Source organism: Camelina sativa, chromosome 13, assembly GCF_030686135.1.
Source record: "Camelina sativa cultivar CO46 ecotype springtype chromosome 13, ASM3068613v1".
Lineage (NCBI taxonomy): Eukaryota > Viridiplantae > Streptophyta > Magnoliopsida > Brassicales > Brassicaceae > Camelina > Camelina sativa.
Genome location: NC_141892.1, coordinates 3,334,802 through 3,359,175, shown reverse-complemented (window position 1 = coordinate 3,359,175; position 24,374 = coordinate 3,334,802). Strand labels below are relative to the sequence as shown.

Sequence of the window (24,374 nt, the reverse complement as noted above, 5' to 3'; positions counted from 1 at the left end):
TGATCTCATTTTTTTTTTGTGATGTGCACTTCTCAATTTCAACTTCTTAAATAAGAGACTTGGAAGGAAGATGATATTTATTATGACATCATATTCATATGGGTATAAGGCCTACTTTATTGTGTGGTTTGCTTAAGATATTTTGTATGAAGTCCCTTTTGCGCGCAAGTAATACGACATTATGGTCTTCACGAAGTATGAAAATTACAACAATGTGAAAGTAGATACTTAAAATAAACAAGTAGATAAAAAGGAAGATGCATAATGTAAGACGAGAGTTAGCCTGTGATCAGGATCAGCCACGCCTACCCTTTTCTCCTCACTTGTGCCTTTGTTTTAATAATATTTTTGTGTGTGTTTTCTTCCCTTTCTTATTGAGTCTCTCTCTCTCTCTCTCTCTCTCTCTCTCTCTCTCTCTCTCCTTTTCATCTTCTTTCTTTAACGCTTCCTCTCTTTTTTTTTTTCCCCCAGAACTTGCTCTCTCTCTCTCTCTCTCGCATCTTCTCACCGCTTTGTGCATCTCTCTATCGAGTTTCTCCCCCTTCGTTTCCGGGCTGTTTCCTAATCTTCTCTCTCTCTATTTCTTCTGCCATCGCCAAACCTTATCTTTTGCTTCCTGGGTTTTGCTTCTTATTTGGGTAAGATTGGATTTTTCTGCTCACCCCCCTTTTTGATTTCTTCCTTGTTAGATCGTTAATTGATCTTCATATTGTAGTGATCCTTCTTCTTATTTTTTACTTCGATTGTTGATTTTGGCGAATTGGGTTTCTCTGGATTGATTTTGGGCGATGTTGATGTCGATTTTGTTGGTTTAATTCAGTTAATTTTCGCTATTGACTAAATCGATCGTGCGTATGTATTACTATTTCCACTGGGTGAACCGATTGAGCAGGTGGTTGTTCTGATCGAACAAAGTGAAAAGTACAACTCTTTCTTTTATAGTTTTGATCAATTGGGTTTTGATTCACTGCTCCGGTTATTCTCGATTGTGTTGAATGCTCATCTTTTTGCTATACTCACTATCTTGTGCTACTAGGTCTACATGAGTTTTCAGAGACTCACTTGTTAGTCCCATTTTGTTTCTTTCTTATTTCCATGGCTTTACATATCTCTGATTGATCAAGTAGAATCCTTGTACTCTTCTGATGAAATGTTTTTTTTTTTTTTTTTTTTGGATCTGTAATAATGTGCAGTCACAGCTTGGACACATTTATCTCTCGGCAGGAAAGTTATATGGGCTGAACTAGGAATTTCATGGGAGTTGTGGAGGATACTGAACCTCCTTTGAAACGTGCAAAGCGGCTTGTTGACGAACCTAACGGCTTCTCCGGGAACCCTTCTGTTAGACCTTGTAGCGTGAACAACAACTCTTTGGGAGACCTGATGGCAAGGCCTCTCACCTCCCAAGGGGATGACCAAACTATCGGCTCCAAAGGTGTCATTAAAAAATCTGAATTTGTTAGGATTATCACTAGGGCTCTTTATTCTCTTGGATATGATAGAACCGGGGCTATGTTGGAGGAAGAATCCGGTATCTCTCTCCATAATTCCATCATTAAGGCCTTTCTGCAGCAGGTTAAGGATGGAAAATGGGATGAAAGTGTTAAAACATTGCACAGAATCGGTCTGTCTGATGAAAAAGCTGTCAAATCTGCTTCTTTCTTGCTCCTAGAGCAAAAGTTCTTAGAGCTTCTGAAATTTGAAAAGATACTTGATGCGCTAGGCACCTTAAGGAATGAGATGGTGCCTCTTCGTATTAATACAAAGCGTGTTCACGAGCTTGCTTCCTCCCTTATGTCACCTTCCAGCCTTATATCACATACCACTTCGTCTCCAGGTAAAGAAAGTGTCAATTCAAGGTCCAAGATTCTGGAGGAACTGCAAAACTTGCTTCCTGCTTCTGTTATAATCCCAGAAAAGAGGTTGGAGTGTTTAGTTGAGAATTCCCTTCATATCCAGCGGGATTCTTGTGTTTTCCATAATACCTTGGATAGTGATTTGTCTTTGTATACCGATCATCAATGCGGGAAGCACCAACTTCCTTCTCAGACTGTTCAGGTTAGACTGCTCTGCTGCGAATGTTTCTCCGTTTTTTTCAAGTTGTTGTTGTTGTTTCGTTTCTTGGTGATCATGATCTTGTCTGTACCGTTTGGATAGTTCAGAACAACGTGCTGCAATTGTCTCAACCTGATGCCTCTTTTCTTTCGCCGTTATTCCTTTTCCATCATTGGCTATGTAGTACATTCTTTCTTTGCTCTCACCTGTACTTGCGTTCCTTTAATTAATTAATTACTTGTGTGGCATCTTTTGTTTCTGTTTGTAGTTTAGTCAGACTTGCAGTGCATGTGTGCGTTACTGACTTAAAATCACATTCGTTAAGTTCTCTCTACGTGAATGGTTCAGATCTTGGCGTCACATACCGATGAAGTTTGGTTCTTGCAATTCTCTCATAATGGCAAATATCTGGCGTCGTCTTCCAAGGATCAGACTGCGATTATATGGGAGGTAATGCTGACCCACCAACAAAGGCTTACCTGAATTGAGTTTTGGCTAACCTGTTAAAGTTTTGATTTGTTACCTATTTTCTTGGAGGCAACCTATTTTCTGATTCACGTAAAATGTACTTTTCAGATCAACGCAGATGGGAAAATTTCGTTGAAGCATACGCTTGTTGGCCACCAGAAACCCGTAATTGCCATCTTATGGAGTCCTGATGATCGTCAAGTTCTTACATGTGGAGCAGAAGAGGTTATCAGACGCTGGGATGTTGATTCAGGAGACTGTGCTCAAATGTATGAAAAAGGTGGTATTAGTCCCATTTCTTGCGGATGGTATCCTGACGGCCAGGGAATAATCGCTGGGATGACAGACCGAAGCATATGCATGTGGGATTTAGATGGTAGAGAGATAGAATGCTGGAAAGGTCAGAGGACGCAGAAGGTATCAGATATAGCAATGACAGATGATGGAAAGTGGCTCGTAAGTGTATGCAAGGATTCGGTGATTTCCCTATTTGATAGGGAAGCTACAGTGGAGAGATTGATTGAAGAGGAAGACATGATAACATCGTTCTCGCTTTCGAATGACAACAAATATCTTCTGGTAAATCTCCTAAACCAGGAAATCCGTCTCTGGAATATCGAAGGTGACCCCAAGATTGTGTCGAGGTACAAAGGCCACAGGCGTTCACGATTCATCATCCGATCATGCTTTGGTGGGTACAAACAAGCTTTTATTGCTAGTGGAAGCGAGGATTCTCAGGTAAAATCTGCTCTTTTCCTTGCCATAGTATCGTCACATAAACACATAAAAGAACGTAGCTAAATCGAATGACAGTGTAATCTGGTCTGTTCTCTTAAGTATTCTCAGAACTGAGAAGTGGTTGTTTCTTTCTTCATTTGATCATCAGTTTAGACAGAATGTAATCAGATGTTGAAATGTCAGTCTCTGTTCTCGGAATCTCTACTGGATGGAGGAATGGTTGTTTCCTTCAGTTGATCTATGCGTGTTTAGGATTTAGAATTGGGTCCAAAACTTGATCAAATTGGACAGAACACAACCAAATGCTGAATGATCATCTTGCTTCTATATTCTGTTGATCTCTCTGCGAGTTAGTTATGTGCGGATTTTGTTTTGGTGACAAGAGTGCACGCATTGATGTTTATTTGCAGGTATACATTTGGCACAGATCAACAGGGAAGTTAATCACTGAGCTACCAGGGCATGCAGGAGCGGTTAACTGCGTGAGCTGGAGCCCGACGAACCTTCACATGTTGGCTTCAGCAAGCGATGATGGAACCATAAGGATATGGGGACTTGACAAGATTAACCAACAGAATCAGAAGAAGAAGCAAGTGCAAGGAAGTAGTAGTAACGGCGTGATTCACCGATGCAATGGGAATTGATTTATGATAATAATAATTAAAAAAATGAATGAATTTCGTAAAAACTATTTTAACAGTTAAATGTTGTTTCTTCTTTCTTCTTCATCTTCTTCCTCTTTTTGTTTGCTTCTCTTCCTTTGGTTATGGAAAGCAAAAGAAAGAAGGCAAAAGCTGTTCTCTTTTTTAGTATTATCCTGAACGCAGAAAGAAAAAAAGTGAAAGAAAATGCAATTTACAACATTATTGCTTCCCTATTTGCAATAGTGTTATAATTTTTTTTTAAGTTTTCCTTTTTCTTTAAAATTTCCTTCTTTATTTCATTGAGATATAAGCAAAGCACAGAGGATCAGGAAAACAAACTAATTTCAAAGTTTCGATCCCTAACTGTAAAATCCCTAATTCTCGACAGAGAGAGAGAGTATGGGAAGTAACCGTCCTAGGAATTTCCGGCGGCGCGGGGACGACGGCGATGATGAAATCGACGGTAAAGATGCTACCGCCGCGACAAAAACGCCGACTTCGGCTCTTCCTTCGTCGAAACCTAAAAAACTCCCAGCCTCGACCCCGAAGAAGAAACTCCTAAGTTTCGCCGACGACGAGGAGGAGGAAGAAGATGGAGCTCTCCGTGTGACGGTAAAGCCTAAGAACGGGAGAGACCGTGTCAAATCCTCTTCGCGTCTCGGCGTTTTGGGATCTTCTCACAAACACTCTTCCACCAAGGAACATCGTCCCGCTTCTTCTTCTTCTTCTTCTTTCTCCACCGTGTCTCCGCTTTCTAACGTGCTTCCCCAGGCCGGCTCTTATACGAAAGAGGCGCTGCTTGAGCTCCAGAAGAACACACGTACGCTTCCTTATTCTCGCCCTAGTGCCAATGCCGAGCCCAAGGTTGTACTCAAGGGTTTGATCAAACCTCCCCAGGACCATGAGCAGCAGAGTCTGAAGGATGTGGTCAAACAGGTTTCGGATTTGGACTTCGATGAGGAAGGGGAAGATGATCGGCCTGAAGATGCGTTTGCCGATCAGGCAGCTGTTATTAGAGCCAAGCGGGAGAAGATGAGGCAGTCACGTTCAGCACCTGCGCCTGATTACATATCACTGGATGGTGGTACCGCAAATCATTCTGCTGTTGAAGGAGTCAGCGACGAGGAAGCAGACTTTCAGGGTATTTTCATCGGTGCAAGACCGCAAAAAGGTGATAAGAAAGGTGTGTTTGATTTCGGTGATGATAATCCTACTGCTAAAGAAACCACGAAAAGTAGTTTTTATGAGGATGAGGATGAAGAAGAGAAGTTGTGGGAGGAAGAGCAGTTTAAGAAGGGTATTGGTAAAAGAATGGATGAAGGGTCTCATAGGACTGTAAGTAGTAATGGAATTGGCGTGCCTTTGCATCCTAATCAGCAGCCACCACCACAACAGCAACCGCAGAGGTATGCTTATCATGCCGGGATTCCAATGCCGAATGTTTCTCTGCTTCCTACCATTGGTCCAGCTACTAGTGTTGATACTCTACCAATGTCACAACAAGCCGAGCTTGCCAAGAAGGCATTGCAAGACAATGTTAAGAAGCTTAAGGTATTGCCCTATGGACTTGGCTTCTTCCTATTTATGAATCTGTTGCCTTCTCCTGGTGTTTGGGTAATATCATTGTATTTTTATACTGTTATTGTTATTCTAGTTAACTATTAGTTAAGGTGAAGTGTAAAATGTAGCTCAGCACAGAGGTTTTCCTAGTGTCTCTTTGCTTTATGATTTGGTTTCTAATGTCCCACATTTATTATTCTCCAGGAGTCTCATGCAAAAACCGTTTCCTCGCTTACCAAGACAGATGAGAATTTGACTGCTTCGTTGATGAGTATCACAGCTCTTGAAAGTTCTCTAGCTGCAGCTGGAGACAAGTATGTCTTCATGCAAAAACTGAGAGACTTCATTTCTGTTATCTGCGACTTCATGCAGGTACGCTTTAATATATGTTGTGACTGTGGTCATATACATATTGTTTATGTTGCAAGCCTATCGTTTTTAATTTTTGTGATGCCAACATCGACTGCTTTCTTTGTGCATCTCTTGATGTCTCTTCCTCTCATATCATTTGACTGCATAGGATCATGAATCCAATGTCCATATTTTCATGGAAACCTAGGTTCTAGTGGCACATTTTCTCTGACACTTGTAGTTAGACTTCATCTTTGGAAGGCAAATGATATCTGTTAAATTGCAACTAAAACTGGGTTTACCGCTATTTTTCATGACATACAACATATGATCTTTCCTGTATAGAGTTGTATGGATTCTTGAATGCATAAACTATACCTTAATAGAACGAAATTCTAGCTGGTCATTCTTTTGTTCAAATATGTAAACGAAAGACCAGCTGTGAACCCTACCATATTTGTATCTAGTACTGCTTTTAGATTGCCATGTGCATAGAAATAGTTGCAAGACAACTGGTTGTTAGAATAGAACTCCTAGTTAATGTTGTGTATTTTCTTTTGCAGGAAAAGGGTTCCTTAATTGAGGAAATTGAAGATCAAATGAAGGAACTTAATGAAAAACATTCTTTATCTATTCTAGAAAGGAGAATTGCAGATAACGATGATGAAATGGCAGAGTTGGGGGCTGCTGTAAAAGCAGCAATGGCAGTTCTAAACAAACAAGGACGGAGTACTTCAGTGATTGCAGCTGCCACAAGTGCTGCGTTGGCTGCATCTGCTTCTATAAGACAGCAGACGAATCAACCAGTTAAGCTTGACGAATTTGGCAGAGATGAAAACCTGCAGAAGCGCAGGGAAGTTGAACAGAGGGCTGCAGATCGGCAGAAAAGGCGAGCTCGATTTGAAAATAAGCGTGCATCAGCCATGGAGATTGATGGGTCTTCTCTGAAAATAGAAGGAGAATCAAGCACTGACGAGAGTGACAGTGAGACTTCAGCTTATAAGGAGACGAGAGATAGCTTACTTCAGTGTGCTGATAAGGTCTTTAGTGATGCATCTGAGGAGTACTCCCAGCTTTCGATGGTGAAGGCAAGATTTGAGAGGTGGAAGCGAGACTATTCATCTACTTATCGGGATGCTTACATGTCTTTGACTGTTCCTTCCATCTTTTCACCTTATGTAAGACTGGAGCTTTTAAAATGGGATCCTCTTCATCAATATGTGGATTTCTTTGACATGAAATGGTAAGCTACTCGTGATTTTTAACTTTCCAACTTTCCTAGTTATCCAAACTTACATTGTCAAAACACAGATCACTTATACTATCTAGTAGGCATTAGTCTCTAAGCGTGTATGCGCTAAACCCATTGTTTTTACATTTTTGGAAGTGGTCTGACTTACAATTTCTGTCTCCAGGCATGGATTGCTATTTGATTACGGCAAGCCAGAAGATGAGGATGATTTTGCACCAGATGATACTGATGCCAACCTTGTCCCTGAGCTAGTGGAGAAGGTTGCGATTCCCATTTTGCACCACCAGATAGTTCGTTGTTGGGATATACTTAGCACTCAGGAGACAAGAAATGCCGTTGCTGCTACAAGCTTGGTGACAAATTATGTTCCTGCTTCCAGTGAGGCCGTAGCGGAACTATTTAATGCTATTCGTGCTCGACTTGTTGAAGCCATTGCAGCTATTAGCGTATGAATTTGAATATGTTACACCTCTTGCTAATTCCTAATAAAAACAGACTCTGTTATGAGATAATGGACTAATAATATCCTCTGGTTATTTCTTTGTTCTCCAGGTTCCGACATGGGATCCTCTGGTATTGAAGGCTGTACCTAATGCTCCACAAGTTGCTGCATATAGGTTTGGGACATCCGTCCGTCTTATGAGAAATATATGTATGTGGAAAGACATCCTGGCGCTTCCAGTGTTGGAGAACTTGGCTCTTAGTGACCTTTTGTTTGGAAAAGTATTACCCCATGTCAGAAGCATTGCATCAAATATCCATGATGCTGTGACAAGAACTGAAAGGATCATTGCTTCTTTGTCTGGAGTATGGACAGGACCAAGCGTCACACGAACCCACAGGTAACAGTGATTAACAATTAAATCTGATGCTTTCTCTTGCTCATAGTTCATTGTAGTACATTATAGTTTACACCTTTTATGTTGCATATCGTTTACCATTCGATTACAATCCGTCTGCACGAAAAGTTAAGCTGTATTCTACGAGTGCCATTCAAGAATAAGTAAAGTAGGGATGTTGATGGGGACTAAGATGTGTACATTACGTACTTTGATCTTGCAAAAAGTCTAGGCACGTCCCTCAAATTCGGGAGTATTGGTCAGACGATGGTCTTATGCTTATTTTTTGGACTCTCATTCGTCTTAGACAAAATATCATTGTTTATCTTCATTTGATTCACATGGTATCAGCATCTCGTATAGGACATTACCAAGTCATATTGAACCTGTCCTTGATACATACTAAAATGATTTAATTGCTTTTGCAGTCGTCCGCTGCAACCTCTTGTGGACTGTACTTTGACACTTAGAAGAAATCTCGAGAAAAGGCTTGCCTCAGGACTGGACGATGTGGAAACCACTGGTCTTGCCCGCAGGTTAAAGAGAATACTAGTCGAGCTCCACGAACATGACCACGCCAGGGAAACTGTCAGAACATTCAATCTCAAGGAGGCAGTTTGATGAAAACTTGTATTGATGGGAAACTGGAAAGTCAACTCAGAAATCTGTTAGCCTCAAATTATCAGGTACACCTTTCAGACTGTACCTGCGAAGCCTGATCGATTTCGAGATTGAGGATCAAAACTCTTGAACTCCAGGAAACTGATTTAGTCCTGAGGATTTTACATTTCAAGGTGTATTAGGTTAGCACCAAAAGCATCCGGAATCCATTTTTCAGACACAGAAGAGTTTTTAGTGAGTACTTTGGCTTAATGTAAGTAACATATGTGCTTGTAGAAGAGCTTATACTAAGAAGCTAAAGTATCTCGAGCCCTTTTTAAAAATTTTCCTTTTATAAATCTGTATGAGTTTAGATTTAGCAAAGACAATGTTTGTTTAATATAAGCCACAACTTGTATTGATGTGCTGCATTTCAGATGGAGTAAATTTCTATTACAAGTAGCGTCAGTGCTTATCGCAAAAGGCAAATTTTGGTTGAAAATTTTGACGTCTACCGCTGTGAACAATGTGATATATATAAGTCAAAGAACATAAGAAGGAAAAACCCTTTGGAAAAAATCCTAGTGTTGAACAAACATGTTTAAGGAGTGGTATTAGAGTCATCTTCTTCATTTGAATCTTCTTCTTTATCTGAGGAAGACTCGGCAGTTTTCTCAAATTCCACCATTTTCTCAAGTGCCTCTATGTCTCCAGCTTCAGCAAGCGCGTGTATCCGCAGCTTCTCTGCGTCTTCACTGAAATGTTTTGTAGAGATTGGTCAAGTAAAAGGAACGTTGTAAAAGCACAAGAATAAAGTAGCAACCTGAGAGTCTAACTTACTCTGTAACTCCGAATATTTCCTTGACGATTAAGGAGTTGTCTTTTGAGCAGAAGTCAGGAAGCTATATAGAAGAGAGAATGGAGTTAGAAAATCTATCACATATTTGGCTCTATGAATAGATCAATGAAGATGTTGAAAAGAGTAAGCAGATTCTCTCAAGTAGAAGTAAATGTTTCCGCATCCATTACCTCAGAAAGATAGTAAATTTTTCCAAAAAGGGCCTGCACAGCAAGTTTTCTCTTGAAACCTTTTTCTGTGAACCCTTGCATTTTCATCACTACCGGACCTGCAAAAACACCAACGATGTCAAGAACAACAAAAGAAGATTGTAACAATGGAAGATAGAACCTTCAAAAAGAGAGGTTTGTTTGGTAACCCTTTTCTTTAACAATACGACGAGAGATCTCATTTAAAATCTCAGGAATCTGAGAATCATTCAAACCAGAAGCTCTTCTCAGATGAATGAGATCAGCAACAAGGTCGGGATTAAAGGGCTTCTCATTCAACGCATAGCGAATGTATTTTCTCAATATCTCCTCCATGTTGAACTCTGTCTGGATGTAGCAAACAAAATGATTAAGAGATCAAAACCAAAAAGATCAATGACATACAAATATATATACAAAACCTTCTGTTCAAGTGCCTTAAGCTCAGAGCTATGCACTGTTCCATCTTTCCGTAACAGTTCATCTATAGATCTGCAAAGCATAGCATTCTGATTCACCTGAAGAGATTCCAAAACAAAAAATCGAATCAGTTCTTTTGTTCAAGTAAGGATCACAAAAGAGAGAGAGGGAGAGATAGAGAATGGAATCAGAGACCAGTTTCCTGCGTTGAGCTTTAGGAGAAGAGAACTTCTGAACGGTTTTGACAAAAGCAGTGACGAAAGTGACGCCGACGTAAGCTAACGGAACGGCGAGCATCCACGGCAATTTGCTACTTCCAACTCGAGGACCTGGAATCGCCTGAGTCACCGATCCAGTGAACTCGACTAGGTCTAACGCCTTCTCCTGAATCCACAACATATCTTCCTCTACTTCTTCCTCTTCTGTCTCCTCCTCCACGCTCGAATTCTTCTTCGCACTCGGAGTCTGAGCCGTGACAATCTCCGATTGTTTCTTCGACGCTGCGGCGGAAACAGAGATGTGTTTCGGCCTCAGCTGACGGAGAGAGGGTAGTGGGGAGAACAGTGGTGTTCGAGGGAGAACCAATCGTTGGCCATTTCTCTGGTTTCGAGTTTGGAGAAATTGAGGTGAAGGTAGGAGAAGTGACGTCATTGTTGAAGCTCGACGATTTTGAAAAGATGGCTTCGGATGCGGCGGAGCACTGCAGAAAAGGCGAGCTTGTCTGGGAACTACGACGACAGCGAAGGAAGAAGATATAACAATTTCTATTTTATTTGGGACGTATTAATGGGCCTTTCTTTCTCGGCCCATTTATTTCAACCGAATACTGTATGTACTCTTATAATATTCTTATTTTTTAACTACAAGAAAAAAGTTAATTAATTAAGCAGACAAAATAAGAGAATTTGAAGTCTTTTGATTACCAAAAGCTAGAATTTTCAGTAACTCTCATGTTGAATCATATAATTATTATATTTGCTTCCATAATGTAAAGTGAAATGGTCATGCTATATGCATGAGTAAGCCAATGCAAGACACATGAACATACAAATTAGAAACTTACAAGCAAAACGTTTTGCTTGCATTTTCTGCAATTTTAAGTCCATTATCTTTTTTTTTTTTTTTTTTTCATTTTGTAAATGTCAAAAGGTAGATTAATCTATGGAAGAATGTTTCAGAGATATAACTATCTTTTTTCATAGATCAAGGCATTATAGGAAACAGAGTTACTCTAAATTTGTAGTAATTACAGAAAGCTTTTGGAACATCCAGGTCAATAAGAACTAAAGGAGAAAACCTAGTTATAAATTATCAGGCCAGAACTCCCTAAAGAAGGCTCGTTCAAATTCTTTTTCCTGTAAATGCTTTTCGTGCTCCATCATCTTCCGCATTTTCTTAGAGAGCTTCTTGCTCTTCTTTGAGTCTCCTTCATCCTGAAATTTATAGTTAAAGGAAAATATAAGTTTTGTGCCTTAGATATAATGTGTGCACTACTACTCTGTTAAAAATGGATATCAACTACCTCGAGCCTGCTAAGTATTTTAAACCAAGAAAGCTCATGGCTACATGATAAAGTATAACCAAGTCCAGCACTATTGGGATATGAAGTGTGGTTGATGCATACTCTTTATCAGTGCATGAATACTTTTTTCATCATAATGTAGCTACAGATTTAAAGGGAATCAAGACCTTTTCGTGTTCAGAAGCTGTAGCCTTAGGTTGTGCCGCTTTTCTCTTAGCTGGTTGTTCAGCTCCCAATCCTCTTTTGTTGTTTTTTGGCTCTGCTTGTACAGGCACCAATATGCCCTGCTCGGAACGAGAGTACAATTAGAGAAGTGAAACATTCCTATTGGATGGCGAATAACATTGCATCGATATACGATTCCGCAATTAGAACGGAACCAGGATGATAAAGGGACACTGCGTTTCCACAGCTAGACAGAACCAGAATTGATATAATAAGCATATGCAACTTTACCTGTTCAGCGACTCCAAGACCAGTGCCTTCCGTCCAGCCATGCTTCTTTAGTAGCTGCATATTCCAAAGTTTACCATTGGTTAAATACCATTTATATTATATCATTCGAAACAAGGAAAACACACAGTAAAACTTAAAGATAGAACACAGCTCGACATAAATACCTGAAACCCAATGTTGGAAGAATTGATAGCAGGCAATGAACTGCTTGATCCAGAGGACTCACCCATAACGTTTGACACCTGAACACAGCAACTCAACTGTCAAAAAGAGAGAAAAAAGGAATGCACATTCAGTTCTCCTTACTTCTTATGGTCTAATTCAACACAGCTAAGAAACAGAACCAAAAAGAACAATTTCTAAAGCAACAACGCTTACTTTTTCACTGTTTTGAGGAATGGTAGCCTGAGACTTTAGAATTTTCTTCCTCCATTGTATCTTTAGTTTCTCTGCTCTCAGTCCAAGTTTGTTATGTTTCACTTGCGTGTCTATAGGCATCAGTATCCCCTGATTACAAGTAGAGCAATTGTCAGGGAACAAATCAGCATAAGAAATTGACCAGTAAAACAGCAAATACAGACACTCAGCAAAATAAAATTTTACTAAAAAGTTGGAAACACACATACTTCTTGGATCAAAAAAGCATACAGACCAAAGTAGCAGTTACAAGAATCAAAGAGCTCACCTGTTCAGCGATTCCTAAACTAGTACTTTCCTTCCAGCCGTGACCATGCTTCTTTAGATGCTGCAATAACCCAATTGCACCATTACCTTAAATAGCAAACCAAATCCACTAAGGGATCAAAAGAAAAAGAAAAAAAAAACCACAAGAAACACAATTATCCCAACACAATATAACACAGACGCATCCAGATATATGACTTATATACCTCAACCCCAATATTGGCACCCCATGCACTTGTTGAAACTGAGGAATCTTCCATAACAAATCCAAACCTAAATACAACGAATTAAACCATCATCAGAAATATTTATAACAATTTAAATTTAGGGTTTAAATTAAATCCTGAAACTGAATCATCATAATATTAGAGTCTAGAGATAATAGATAAACGGTACTCACCAAAAACGTGAAACTCAAATAGTCTCCTAGGAAGAGCAGATCAAAATTGGGTCGCTCTATCGAATTCGAACGGACCACCGCCTCCGCTAATCGCCGGCCAGAAGCAATTGGGAAATTGAGAAAATTATAAAAAGACGCTCCATATATTTTTATATGTAAATTATTCCCTATACTTTTATAAATATTTCACATTCGACCCACATATTTTACGTTTATTGATTTTTACCAGACCGCATTATTTGGGCTGGGCCCAAGAGAGGCCCATAAAACATTAGGAAAAAGTTAACGTCATGAAGACGCGGACTAATCTAAACCAAGCAGTTCATCTCGAGTTCGTCGGTCTCAGGTAGGAGAGGGATTATAACTCCGTCCGTCTAAGCTACCTTAATAACTCGCGTTGGTCTCAGGTGGCTTCAAGAACAAAAAGACCATTCTCTCTCTGTACGACTACTTCGCGGATTTTTTTTTGTCTCCAATGGTATGTTATATCTTCTCTTTCGCGCACTCACTTTGATGATCTTCAATTTCATTTCTAGGTTATGTGTTTTTTTTTTTTTTTTTTTAATCTCTCTCCCGATCGCATTTGTTAGGGTTTTTGGAATTTGAGACGTTGATTGTATTTATTTCGTATGTAGTTGTATAATCTCAAAATGCGACATCTTCTTTCATATAGATCTAGCTGGTTGTGATTGATTGGAATTTGATTTGATCTGCTCGAGGTTATCGTATTTTTCAAGAGCGATTGGGTTTATTCACTTCCTTTAATTGGTTTTATGATGTTTTGCTATTGAACCAGAATCATGCGTTTGAATGTTTGTTACTTTGAATTGATTTGCAATATAACCTCTATGTTATATGGATTTGATGATAGGCACCCGTTAGGGGGATTCTTGGTTTGCAAAGGGCAGTATCACTTTGGAAGGACAGTAACAGATTGGCTCCAGCTTTGAGATCATTCAGCACCCAAGCTGCATCCACTTCCACCACTCCACAGCCGCCTCCACCTCCTCCACCTCCGGAAAAGACTCATTTCGGTGGTCTCAAGGATGAAGATCGGATTTTTACCAATCTCTATGGTCTACATGACCCATTTCTCAAAGGTGCGATGAAGAGAGGTGATTGGCATAGGACCAAAGATTTGGTGCTCAAGGGTACTGATTGGATTGTCAATGAAATGAAGAAGTCTGGTCTTCGTGGACGTGGTGGTGCTGGTTTCCCTTCTGGTCTTAAGTGGTCTTTTATGCCTAAAGTATCTGATGGCCGTCCCTCCTATTTGGTTGTTAATGCTGATGAGAGTGAGCCTGGAACTTGTAAAGATAGGGAGATCATGCGTCATGACCCTCACAAATTGTTGGAAGGGTGTTTGATTGCTGGTGTTGGAATGAGAGCTAGTGCAGCGTACATTTACATCAGGGGTGAATATGTGAATGAACGTTTGAATCTTGAGAAGGCTAGAAGAGAAGCATATGCAGCTGGTCTCTTGGGGAAGAATGCATGTGGTTCTGGCTATGATTTTGATGTTTATATCCACTTTGGTGCTGGTGCATACATTTGTGGTGAAGAGACTGCGCTTCTTGAAAGCCTTGAAGGGAAGCAAGGAAAACCTAGGTTGAAGCCTCCGTTCCCTGCTAACGCTGGTTTATATGGCTGTCCCACAACTGTTACCAATGTTGAAACAGTGGCTGTTTCGCCTACCATTTTAAGGCGTGGACCTGAGTGGTTTTCTAGTTTCGGTAGAAAGAATAACGCGGGGACAAAGCTGTTTTGTATATCGGGCCATGTAAACAAGCCATGCACGGTCGAAGAGGAGATGAGTATACCTCTCAAGGAACTGATTGAGAGGCATTGTGGAGGTGTTAGAGGTGGATGGGACAATCTACTCGCTATCATCCCTGGTGGCTCATCCGTTCCTCTGATTCCTAAGAACATTTGCGAGGATGTGCTGATGGATTTTGATGCGCTCAAGGCTGTCCAATCAGGGTTAGGAACTGCAGCAGTCATTGTGATGGATAAGTCAACCGATGTTGTGGATGCAATTGCAAGGCTCTCTTACTTCTACAAGCATGAAAGCTGTGGGCAGTGCACTCCTTGCAGAGAGGGAACAGGTTGGCTTTGGATGATCATGGAGAGAATGAAAGTTGGTAATGCAAAGCTGGAAGAAATTGATATGCTCCAGGAGGTAACCAAACAGATCGAAGGACACACAATCTGTGCATTGGGTGATGCAGCTGCATGGCCCGTTCAAGGTCTGATAAGACACTTTAGGCCAGAGCTCGAGAGAAGGATCAGGGAACGCGCTGACAGGGAGTTGCTACAGGCTGCTGCTTAAGTACCTCGCTAACCAGAGGTTTGCATCTCAAATCCTTGTTAATACTTCTTCCTCTCTTTTAATCTTCTGTTGCAACCTTAAAAGCAGAAATCTTGATTTTAAGCAGCCTTAGTTAGTTGTTTATGTGAAAAACGTAGACTTCCCGTTCTAAGCCCTCTATATAGATTTCTTTGGGCAATCAAGAACTTGAGCAGGCTGCTAGATAATGAACAGTTTCTGTAACCATCTTGTGCTCTATCTGTATCTTACAAAATTGATTTTATTGTTTTGTAGGGCGTTTGCTATTGTTCTCCATGGAAATAAATTCTGAAAGCACACTATTTAGGTTTTATGGGATGCCAAGGTATTTCAGAAGGACAAGGAGGTATTGTATTTGTTTAAACTTCAAGTTGTATGAGAAAGAGCTCTGTTTGCTCTTTTGGGGTTACTCAACTTTTCTTCATTGTTTGCTTGTTTTGTCATATGAATATATGACTATGAGAGCACATTTTGGAACAACCAAACAAACCCTTTTCATGTTTGAAATAAAAAAGATGCTCTTTTCGGGTTTATAAGTAAGTCTACATTGGAACTAAATTATATATATATATCAATGGTTATCTTTTGGCTTTTTCTTCAAAATATCTTCAGGCTAGTAATAGTTCTGTTTTGTATCGTTGTTTCATTTGTTTTGTTGATATAATAATAGTCGCAGATTGGTATCGTAATAGCAAACGTAATAGAAAGTTTCTTACTAAAAAATTTAAAATCAGATAATAGTAAAGCTTGTTAAATTTGCTGGCTAGAACCAAAAGCTGTGGTAACAATTTCTCCATGTTGTTGAACATCTGATTTTAATCGATCGAGTAAGTTCGGTTTTTTTCCTCAATTGGGGGAAAAAGTTAGAACAAAGAAAACACAATATCCCATAATAATAATGGAAGAGATAGATTCGCATAAAAATGGGAGAAAAAAAGGAAAAAAGATAAATGAAGGACCTGTGAGGGGGGCTGATGGGGACCGGTCTGATTGGATCTTTTGGTGGATATTTATGGATAAGACGTCAACATCTTCCCTAACTTCTTTGTCCACCTCTCCACCACTTTTTTTTCTTTCTTTTTTTTTTGTTTTTTTTTACTTTTTTCCAATTCGTTTTAGCAATCTATAAAACTACTGAATCAATAAGATGTAAACAAAAAAAAAATCATTAGTTAAATAACATAATTATCAACTCTAAAAATATACTAAGTATACCTTGCTAAATGTTATTTTCACTTCAAATAACTAGTTTTACAAAAGAAAAGATTTATGGAAATAATAACTTGTGATTTTGTGATTGATAAACCCTACATAATCCATAACTGTTATAAAATTAAATTTACTACTAATCATAATCTTATATATAGTATTTTTTTTTTGGCAACATCTGTTTATATATTGGTAAATTTTTTACTAAACATCGTTTTTCGTTTTGAATCTACTAATTCTAAATTTATGATTGACCGTTTATTTACATTTTTTGTAACATTTTAGTTTTTTTCCACGTGTCTATAAAAATTTTATCGAATTTAATTCAAGATCGTCCAAATATTTAAAGAAAGTTGGACGTTTGCTGATTTCATATTTTTTTTTTTGTAATTTGTTGACAAGAAATATTTTAATAAATACTACTATGTTTTAAAAAATCTCCAAAAGGTATTAAAACATTTTTAAAAAACAGTCTTCCCTTAAAAATGAATAGTGTATTCTAAAAAGTAATCATATACAATGACTAACTACAAAAACAGATATTGCATAAATTGGAAAGTTATTTCCATAGGAAATTAGCAAATTTTTTGTTGTTGGAGAAAAGCGTCATCTCTTTAACTTATAATAAAATAGTTGAGTTAGCATCTGAGTTTCATCAGTTAGAAGAATAATTTTTACAAGTACAGTATTATTTATATTGCCTTATGATAAAAATAAAATAAAAACACCGTACAAAAAAAAATATTATTCATCAATGATTGTCATAGACCCCAAATGTCACCAATAAAATATCAAAGGCACATGCTAAAGCATTATGAAAGTGAAATATGCAAATCACAATGTTTCCAAAGTTTTTAAAAAATCACCATCAATAAAATAACCACTTTGCCATGATAATCAAAATTTTGGTCAACAAAAAATTTTAAAAAATTACTTGGTACAATGAGGAATATATATATTAAATAGTCAACATTACCAAAAATACTAAAAAAGAAGGGAGAAAAAAAAAAATAACAGCGGAGTTGAGCTGTCTGTGAAAACTGTTGCAATCAATGATTGTGTGTGTGTGTGTGTGTGTGTGGGCGCTCTTATGGTTATCACTGTTTCTTTTGTTTGAACTTCCTCTTTAAACAATGGCGTTTTGACCCCTCTCTCTCTCTCTTTCCTTGTTCAAGTTGTGTTGCAATCCCTAGAAAACCCAAGAGAAACCCCTAATTTTTCTCTTCCTACAAAGTTTTTAACATTTTTTTTTCCTACCAGTCCTCTGATTCCATCGTTTCAATCTCCATGTTGCTGGATATATCTTAGTTTTTCTACCTTAGAACAATAAGTTAGATTCATCTTTCTTCCTTTGCGTCCTTAGAGTTCATCAGTAGAGAGAGCAGGGTTTTTAATTTTCAAGGAATTTTGTTTTCGTGGGAGGAGTGAATCCTTATTTTGTATTGTCCTCTTAATATCCGTAGTTTGTTACTTGTATGGTTGGATTTTGATTGGAATTTAAAGGTAGCTTTTTTAAAAACTAGGTTCAGTGATACTTGGAAGATCTGAGTTCGTTGGGTGTGTTTCTCGGCTTTGGGATTCTTCTATTAAGTTTTTGTCTTTCTATTGATATCTATGATCAGTTGCTAAGGTTGTGGAGGAACTCTAAACGATTCGAAATTTGCAGAAATCTCAGTTGTGTTCTCGAGAGGGGTTTTAGTGTAGTAAGATTCTATAGAGAATTTGGGCGGGTTTGATTGGACAAATGACGGTGGAGGAAGTTAGTGATGGTCCTGTGTGGAGTAGGGAGGATGATATTGCCTTTGAGAGAGCTCTAGCTAATAATACTGATGAATCCGAGGAACGGTGGGACAAAATTGCTGCAGATGTTCCTGGAAAAAGTGTTGAACAGATTAAAGAACATTACGAGCTTTTAGTTGAAGATGTTAGTAGGATTGAATCAGGATGTGTGCCTCTTCCTGCCTACGGGTCTCCTGAAGGATCAAATGGTCATGCTGGTGATGAAGGGGGAAGTAGTAAGAAAGGAGGTAACAATCATGCGGGAGAGTCTAACCAAGGAGGTAAATCTAAGGCCGATCAGGAGCGACGAAAGGGTATTGCCTGGACAGAGGATGAGCACAGGTGATCTTTCTTTCTTTCTTTTTGCTACTATTCCCAGTTTCTGCTTCTTCTCATTCTTTTACTATTCTTTCCAAAATTATGTTTCTTATGTGCTCCACGTCTTCATTGTGTTCTAGAACATTGATTTTATTACTCTTAAGTGACAATTTTTGGTACTGTTGGGTGTCTAATTTTGTGAACCTCTGAGTAGTCAAGAGTTTTCAAAGTCATACTGTACTTAGAAGCAAGACTTTCACAGGGAATTTGTTAGGCTCTTGGTCTCCTCTATCTGAGACTTTAATAGGGGGACTCACCCGAGGTAACTCCAGCGTATGCTTTGAAAGAAAAGTAGAAATTTCTTTTAAGTGGTTTTAGTTTCGTGATATTTTCAAAAGTCTCGGATTTTATTGAGATTATAACTTGGCACGGGAGAGAGAAAGCTGTTCTCTTTAATTCTCTGTACCTCCCTGTACTAGTTGCTATATCATTACATCCACCATGTTAGAGATGATGGGGAGATGCTATCTAACCCCCGGGACCATTTTGACCGTCTTTTCCACCACTTGTTGATGCTAGATGCTGTTTTTCATGGTGAAACCTTGAGAAAAGGATAGTTAGTGTAGACTCCATCCACCTTCCTTTTAGAAAGAGACAAGAAAATCTTACTTTAAAGTTCAGTCTTCATTTTACTCTCTTGAAGCTGCAAGTGGTTTTGGGATATTATTAGAGTAGATAAGGCGTAAAAACTAGAGTTAAGTATCTAATGGTTATATAAGTGACATATAATTAATTGCTTGACTGTTTATATCCCAAAACTGATGTAATAGTGAAGTCTGTCTTTGTTGATTTGTTTATTTGCTGGGAGAGTTTTTAAAATTGCTTATTTTTCTGATTGAATCCATTTTAACAGAGTCGTACACCTTTCTTGTGTTTTGCCATTATCTCGGTCTAATCCCCTGTCATCTTGATCTATTTGGTGGTTTACATGTGCTTTTTGAACAAATTGAGTTTTGGCTGTGATAGATCCTCCTAATAAATTAGAAAATGCGTAGCTAGTTATAAAATAGGAAAAGTAGGACAAGAAATCACGAGGTTCATATTCGAACTCTTTATACCGGTGTCTAGAAATGTCTCTCGTGTTTATTGACGAAATTAAAATCCAGTGAAGCAATTGGGAAGTAGGATTCTGACCTTTGTCGCATGTTTTTTTTTTTTTTTTTGACAATGCATGTTTTATACAAATTAGATGTAGATGTGGATGCAAGACAAAAACCTTAATGTGTTACATCCAATCATTTTTAGGTTGTGTTTGGTAGGGGTTTGTGTGTTTCCATATTTGATACTATGACTTGGAAGTTTCTGCCCTTTTGGTTATGCAATGATTATGATGAACTGTTGTCTTTGTCTTTTCGACGTTACAGGTTATTTCTTCTTGGTTTGGATAAGTACGGGAAAGGTGATTGGCGTAGCATTTCTCGCAACTTTGTAGTAACAAGAACACCGACCCAAGTGGCAAGCCACGCTCAAAAGTATTTCATTCGCCTGAACTCAATGAACAAAGATAGAAGGCGATCAAGCATTCACGACATCACTAGTGTTGGCAACGCAGATGTCTCAACACCACAAGGACCAATCACTGGTCAGAACAACAGCAATAACGGCAACACCACCACCAGTTCTGTTGCTGTTGCTGGAGGAGGAAACAAATCAGCCAAGCAAGCCGTCTCTCAACCACCACCAGGACCTCCTATGTATGGAACACCCACCATAGGTCAACCAGTAGCTGGACCGATGGTCTCAGCAGTTGGAACGCCAGTGAACCTCCCAGCTCCACCTCACATTGCTTTTGGTGCCCATGCTGCTCCAGTTCCTGGTTCAGTGGTTCCTGGTGCAACAATGAACATGAGTCAGATACCATACACCATGCCGCATACACCAACGGCTCATAGGTAACCGAAAACACCTTTATTGTGATAGTGCACTTCGTTTTAGGTGTAAGAAAGATGTGTAAAGGATTTAGTGAATATTCAAGCTTGTTCCTTGAGTGAGTTTTTTTATTACTTAGTTTTGTGGGGATTGTTATGAGGTCCGAATAAGATATTAAGATCACATGATTAGTTTCAGACTCGAGAAGCAAAAAAAAACACACAAACACTTATTTGTATGTGAGCACAATAAAGCCTCTGTTATGAGACTTACAACGAAGAAACATTGTACATCTTGTACTCACTCAACAATCTCTTTGAATTGTCAACTGCAACGTGCAATTCCTTATTTTGAAGTTGTAACTCCTTTTGGATTTTGTAATAATATTGAGAGATATTGGAGAAGCAGGGCAAGCCATTGAGACTGTCAGTTTCCTGATTAACCATTCCTCTTAAGCAAGATTCTTCTTTCTGTAGAATATGATTTACAACACTTCAGTAATAACATCTTCCAATGAATCTTCTTTGACAATTTCTTGTTTGAGTAATAATAACATTAAAATAAGATACCTAATGCAACTATATATCAAATCCATGACTTGCCAAACCATGCCAATCGATACCCCATGGAGATCAAGAAATTGTTGATTGTATTGTTTATATAGTTAAAACCATGGCTAAATCAAAAAAATTTATACGAAACGTTATTTATGCAAAAATCCAACTTAATATGGATTAACAGAACAACGCATTTCTTGATTCATAAAATAAACAGATTGCTTGATCTAATAGTGCTTGATACCACCAAGTACATTGTTTCTTTGTCGAATTTATTCTAAAAGACATGCAATGATATATAAGAGTCGTTCGATGTTTTGGCTACAAAAAAAAAAAAAAAAAAAAAAACAAGTTGGCAGGAACGAACAAAGTCCGGAGACATACAAAACAAGGGAACTCTACTCCGACGTACGACGATACATAGAAGCAAGAAGACACCTGCTAGTAGGCTAATGCTGTTTTGCTGCTTATGTTTCTTTCAAAAAAGGCTGAAACAAGTCCATAAGCATCTCACGCCATATCGCGTTTCGAGCCCATGCTTCCTCGGTACCATGGTTAAAAAGAGACTTCCACAAACCCAAAATGTTAGACTCCATCGCTTCCCTCGCAAACCCATTTGCCTCTGAAACATCCTTGGCACACCTCAACTTCTCCTTGACCTTCTTCAGCAATTCTTCAACACGAGACGTATACTCTCGTCCACCTGCCGAGGTTCCATTTACTTCGAGTCTCATAAAAAGATTGTGCAAATCTCTGATTCCAGCAACAAAATCCTCCCAAGTCGTCCTGATCAAATCCCAATGGACCGACTTGTAACCACTGTGATACACTCCATTCTTCGGTTTGATATTTCTTGAGTAGACATGATGCATCACACGAAGCAGCCTTTCTCCAACGGGACTACCAGTTTTCCGGAACCTCCTAACACTTTTCCACAACTTCAAGCAGAACTGTAACACACTCCAGATTTCATCACACAGCAAGAACATCGACTCAGCCACACATAGCGAGAGCTCAACTCCTAGTTGCACAACCTCCTCTCTAATCCCCTGCATTGCAAATTCTGCCCTGCCAAACCAACAACAACAAAAAGAAGTCAGATATGAAGACAGACTTTGTGTGGCGAGTTGAGGAAAACTCTCAAAGGGGGCCAAAAGTAAAGTACTACTGAATACACTGACCCTAGAATGTAAGGAGAAGTAACGGTAAAATGGAATTTATACGTTGAGCTAACATAAAAAAACACTCCTTGGAAGCAGGAAAAGACGCGACCCCATTCCTTCGCCCTCCACCTTCGCGGATCTCGGCGTCGACTCCTACCGGCCACCATGGCTAAAAAGAAACCCAAAAAAACACCTCCTCGCGGCTCCCCATCTGGGACCGCTCTTCCCCCTGTTTCTGTTTTGAAGTCCCTTGTTCCTGTCTTGAAGCCCATATCGCCTGTATCCCCCCCCTCAACAAATGGGTCCCTCGGATCTCCTAGATCTGAACAGTTACCTGAGCCCTCCAAGGTCTTAGCTAATTTAGGAGCTTCCGTTTCAGCCGACCCATCCTCTCGTGTGGCGGCGGAGTCAAAATCTGGAAACCCTAATTTCCCTGCTCCAGCAACCGCAGTCCCTCGACATCCGGTATCAGCTGTCACCAGTGAGAAAGTAAATCCCGGGAACCCTCAAACCGTGATGAACACAATTGAGGCAAACCCGGCAATTACTACTCCCAATCTAGCCTCTCCGGTGAATCAGGTGCCGTCATCTGACTCCCCTTGAAAAAATCTTGTTAACGGTAGCTCGATAAAGCTATCAAAGAAAGGTACTCCCTTCACTCTTAATTCGGGTGAAGCTTGTGTAACGATACCAAACTCGGTGATTGAAAAAAATAGAAAAGCTTGGGACAACTTCATCCTTGGTCAATTCTACGAGGAACCTCCATCTAGAGGTGCGGTACAGGCGATTGCGAATGGTATATGGAGTCGCCAACGTAAGGACATCTCGGTCTCCAAAATGGAGGGAAACTCTTTTCTTTTTCGAGTACCCTGCCCAAATGCTCGACATAGAATTCTTAGCCAGTGTCTCTGGCAAATAGACGGACAGTCGATGTTTGTAGCCAAGTGGTCTCCGGAGATCACACCCTCAAAACTGGAACTATCTATGGTCCCAGTGTGGCTTGAATTTGTTGGAGTTCCCTTGCATTTTTTCAATCGGGAAGGACTTGAACACATAGCGGGTCTGGTTGGACACCCAGTCTGTCTTCACCCACACACCGAAAATCTGATCAACATGGAGGTAGCAAAGGTATACACAGTCATTGATCCGAGGAAACCGCTGTCAGAAGCTGTGAATGCCCGCTTTGAATCCGGAGACGTAAAGCGTATTCAGGTCTCGAGTCCATGGCTTCCTTTCCTTTGTAGTCATTGTAAGAAAGTGGGACATACAATATCCCATTGCTCCAAAGCGCCGCCCAAGTGTTCTACATGTGGCTCTGTAAAACACCCTACTGCAGAATGCCCAAGAGCAAAAAAGGATAAGGCACTAGGAAACGCCCTATAGCAAGCCAACTTCCCATCATAGGGTTACCACCAAACTTGGATTTGGGTGACCAATCGGTCTCCAAGCTCCCACCTGTTCAAAATGTAATCCACCCGGTTGTCCCGCTAAAACCAGTACCAGCGGAAACAGTCCCACCCGTATGGTCAGTTGGGAAGAGTGCAAAACTTGTGGCTTCTTCAAGGACATAAAAGAATTCAAATTCACCTAAATAAGCTTCACCTCCTCGTGTTTTGGGTCTTGACGATGGTAAACTGTGTATTGACTTGAGAGACAATCTATTTTCCCATCTATCACCCCAAGAAAATGCAACAGGCGATGAGGAGTCAGAAACAAGTTCAGCCAATCTCTCGGAAGAAGATGACAATCCGGAAGCAGAAGAAGATCGCTTCTTAAAGGTTGTCTCCAAGAGAATGCTGAGACAAAAGTTGCGTAAGGACCGGGTAAGAGGCCCCTTAAACCTCTAAACCCCATATCCTTTTATGGATATTTTTTGTTGGAATGTAAGGGGGTTTAATGACCCTGTAAAGCGGAGAAGTATTAGGAAGTGGTTGAAGCAAAATCAACCAGTTTTTGGTGGGGTTATTGAGACTCATGTCAATCTCTTAAAAGCGGATAATATAGCCTCTCGAACTTTTCCGGGATGGTCTTTTGTT

At 39.5% G+C, this 24,374-nt stretch overlaps 7 protein-coding genes across 11 annotated transcripts; 4 read left to right on the top strand and 3 right to left on the bottom strand.

Annotated features, from left to right (window-relative positions):
* The first annotated feature begins 208 nt into the window (after positions 1-208).
* LOC104737897 (WD repeat-containing protein 26 homolog) lies at positions 209-4,127 on the top strand. Of its 2 annotated transcripts, none has more exons than XM_010458148.3 (5): positions 209-638; positions 1,194-2,058; positions 2,404-2,505; positions 2,632-3,261; positions 3,672-4,127. In XM_010458148.3, the coding sequence occupies exons 2-5, from the start codon at positions 1,255-1,257 to the stop codon at positions 3,903-3,905; spliced, it is 1,770 nt and encodes a 589-aa protein (XP_010456450.3). In that variant the 5' UTR covers positions 209-638; positions 1,194-1,254; the 3' UTR covers positions 3,906-4,127. The 2 variants fall into 2 exon arrangements, with proteins under 2 accessions (XP_010456450.3, XP_087337175.1); XM_087481049.1 differs by having other exon boundaries at positions 276-638; positions 2,324-2,505.
* A 64-nt stretch (positions 4,128-4,191) lies between these two features.
* Positions 4,192-8,969, top strand: LOC104734886 (transcriptional repressor ILP1). Its single transcript, XM_087481048.1, has 6 exons — positions 4,192-5,456; positions 5,670-5,837; positions 6,380-7,059; positions 7,232-7,514; positions 7,621-7,910; positions 8,336-8,969. The coding sequence occupies exons 1-6, from the start codon at positions 4,305-4,307 to the stop codon at positions 8,526-8,528; spliced, it is 2,766 nt and encodes a 921-aa protein (XP_087337174.1). The 5' UTR covers positions 4,192-4,304; the 3' UTR covers positions 8,529-8,969.
* Positions 8,899-10,957, bottom strand: LOC104734885 (uncharacterized). The gene is made up of 6 exons (XM_010454562.3): positions 10,170-10,957; positions 9,977-10,072; positions 9,725-9,902; positions 9,537-9,634; positions 9,348-9,409; positions 8,899-9,262 (listed from the first exon to the last, which is right to left on the bottom strand). Exons 1-6 carry the CDS (start codon positions 10,623-10,625, stop codon positions 9,109-9,111), a joined length of 1,044 nt encoding a protein of 347 aa, XP_010452864.1. The 5' UTR covers positions 10,626-10,957; the 3' UTR covers positions 8,899-9,108.
* Positions 10,958-11,146: 189 nt separating this feature from the next.
* On the bottom strand, positions 11,147-13,219 carry LOC104734883 (meiotically up-regulated protein C1442.13c). 4 transcript variants are annotated; one of them, XM_010454560.3, is made up of 8 exons: positions 13,037-13,219; positions 12,843-12,909; positions 12,638-12,697; positions 12,331-12,459; positions 12,117-12,194; positions 11,953-12,006; positions 11,664-11,780; positions 11,147-11,407 (listed from the first exon to the last, which is right to left on the bottom strand). In XM_010454560.3, the coding sequence occupies exons 2-8, from the start codon at positions 12,894-12,896 to the stop codon at positions 11,276-11,278; spliced, it is 624 nt and encodes a 207-aa protein (XP_010452862.1). In that variant the 5' UTR covers positions 12,897-12,909; positions 13,037-13,219; the 3' UTR covers positions 11,147-11,275. The 4 variants fall into 4 exon arrangements, with proteins under 4 accessions (XP_010452862.1, XP_010452861.1, XP_087337176.1 ...); XM_010454559.3 differs by having other exon boundaries at positions 12,117-12,212; positions 13,037-13,186; XM_087481050.1 differs by having other exon boundaries at positions 12,638-12,723; positions 13,037-13,179.
* Positions 13,220-13,328: 109 nt separating this feature from the next.
* On the top strand, positions 13,329-15,916 carry LOC104734882 (NADH dehydrogenase [ubiquinone] flavoprotein 1, mitochondrial). Its single transcript, XM_010454558.3, has 3 exons — positions 13,329-13,514; positions 13,908-15,383; positions 15,639-15,916. The coding sequence occupies exons 1-2, from the start codon at positions 13,512-13,514 to the stop codon at positions 15,363-15,365; spliced, it is 1,461 nt and encodes a 486-aa protein (XP_010452860.3). The 5' UTR covers positions 13,329-13,511; the 3' UTR covers positions 15,366-15,383; positions 15,639-15,916.
* A 1,629-nt stretch (positions 15,917-17,545) lies between these two features.
* Positions 17,546-20,946, top strand: LOC104734881 (transcription factor SRM1). The gene is made up of 2 exons (XM_010454557.3): positions 17,546-18,713; positions 20,114-20,946. The coding sequence occupies exons 1-2, from the start codon at positions 18,337-18,339 to the stop codon at positions 20,643-20,645; spliced, it is 909 nt and encodes a 302-aa protein (XP_010452859.1). The 5' UTR covers positions 17,546-18,336; the 3' UTR covers positions 20,646-20,946.
* Positions 20,947-21,642: 696 nt separating this feature from the next.
* Positions 21,643-22,230, bottom strand: LOC147929166 (uncharacterized). Its single transcript, XM_087482376.1, has one exon. The coding sequence runs from the start codon at positions 22,228-22,230 to the stop codon at positions 21,643-21,645; it is 588 nt and encodes a 195-aa protein (XP_087338502.1).
* Between the last annotated feature and the right edge of the window lie 2,144 nt (positions 22,231-24,374).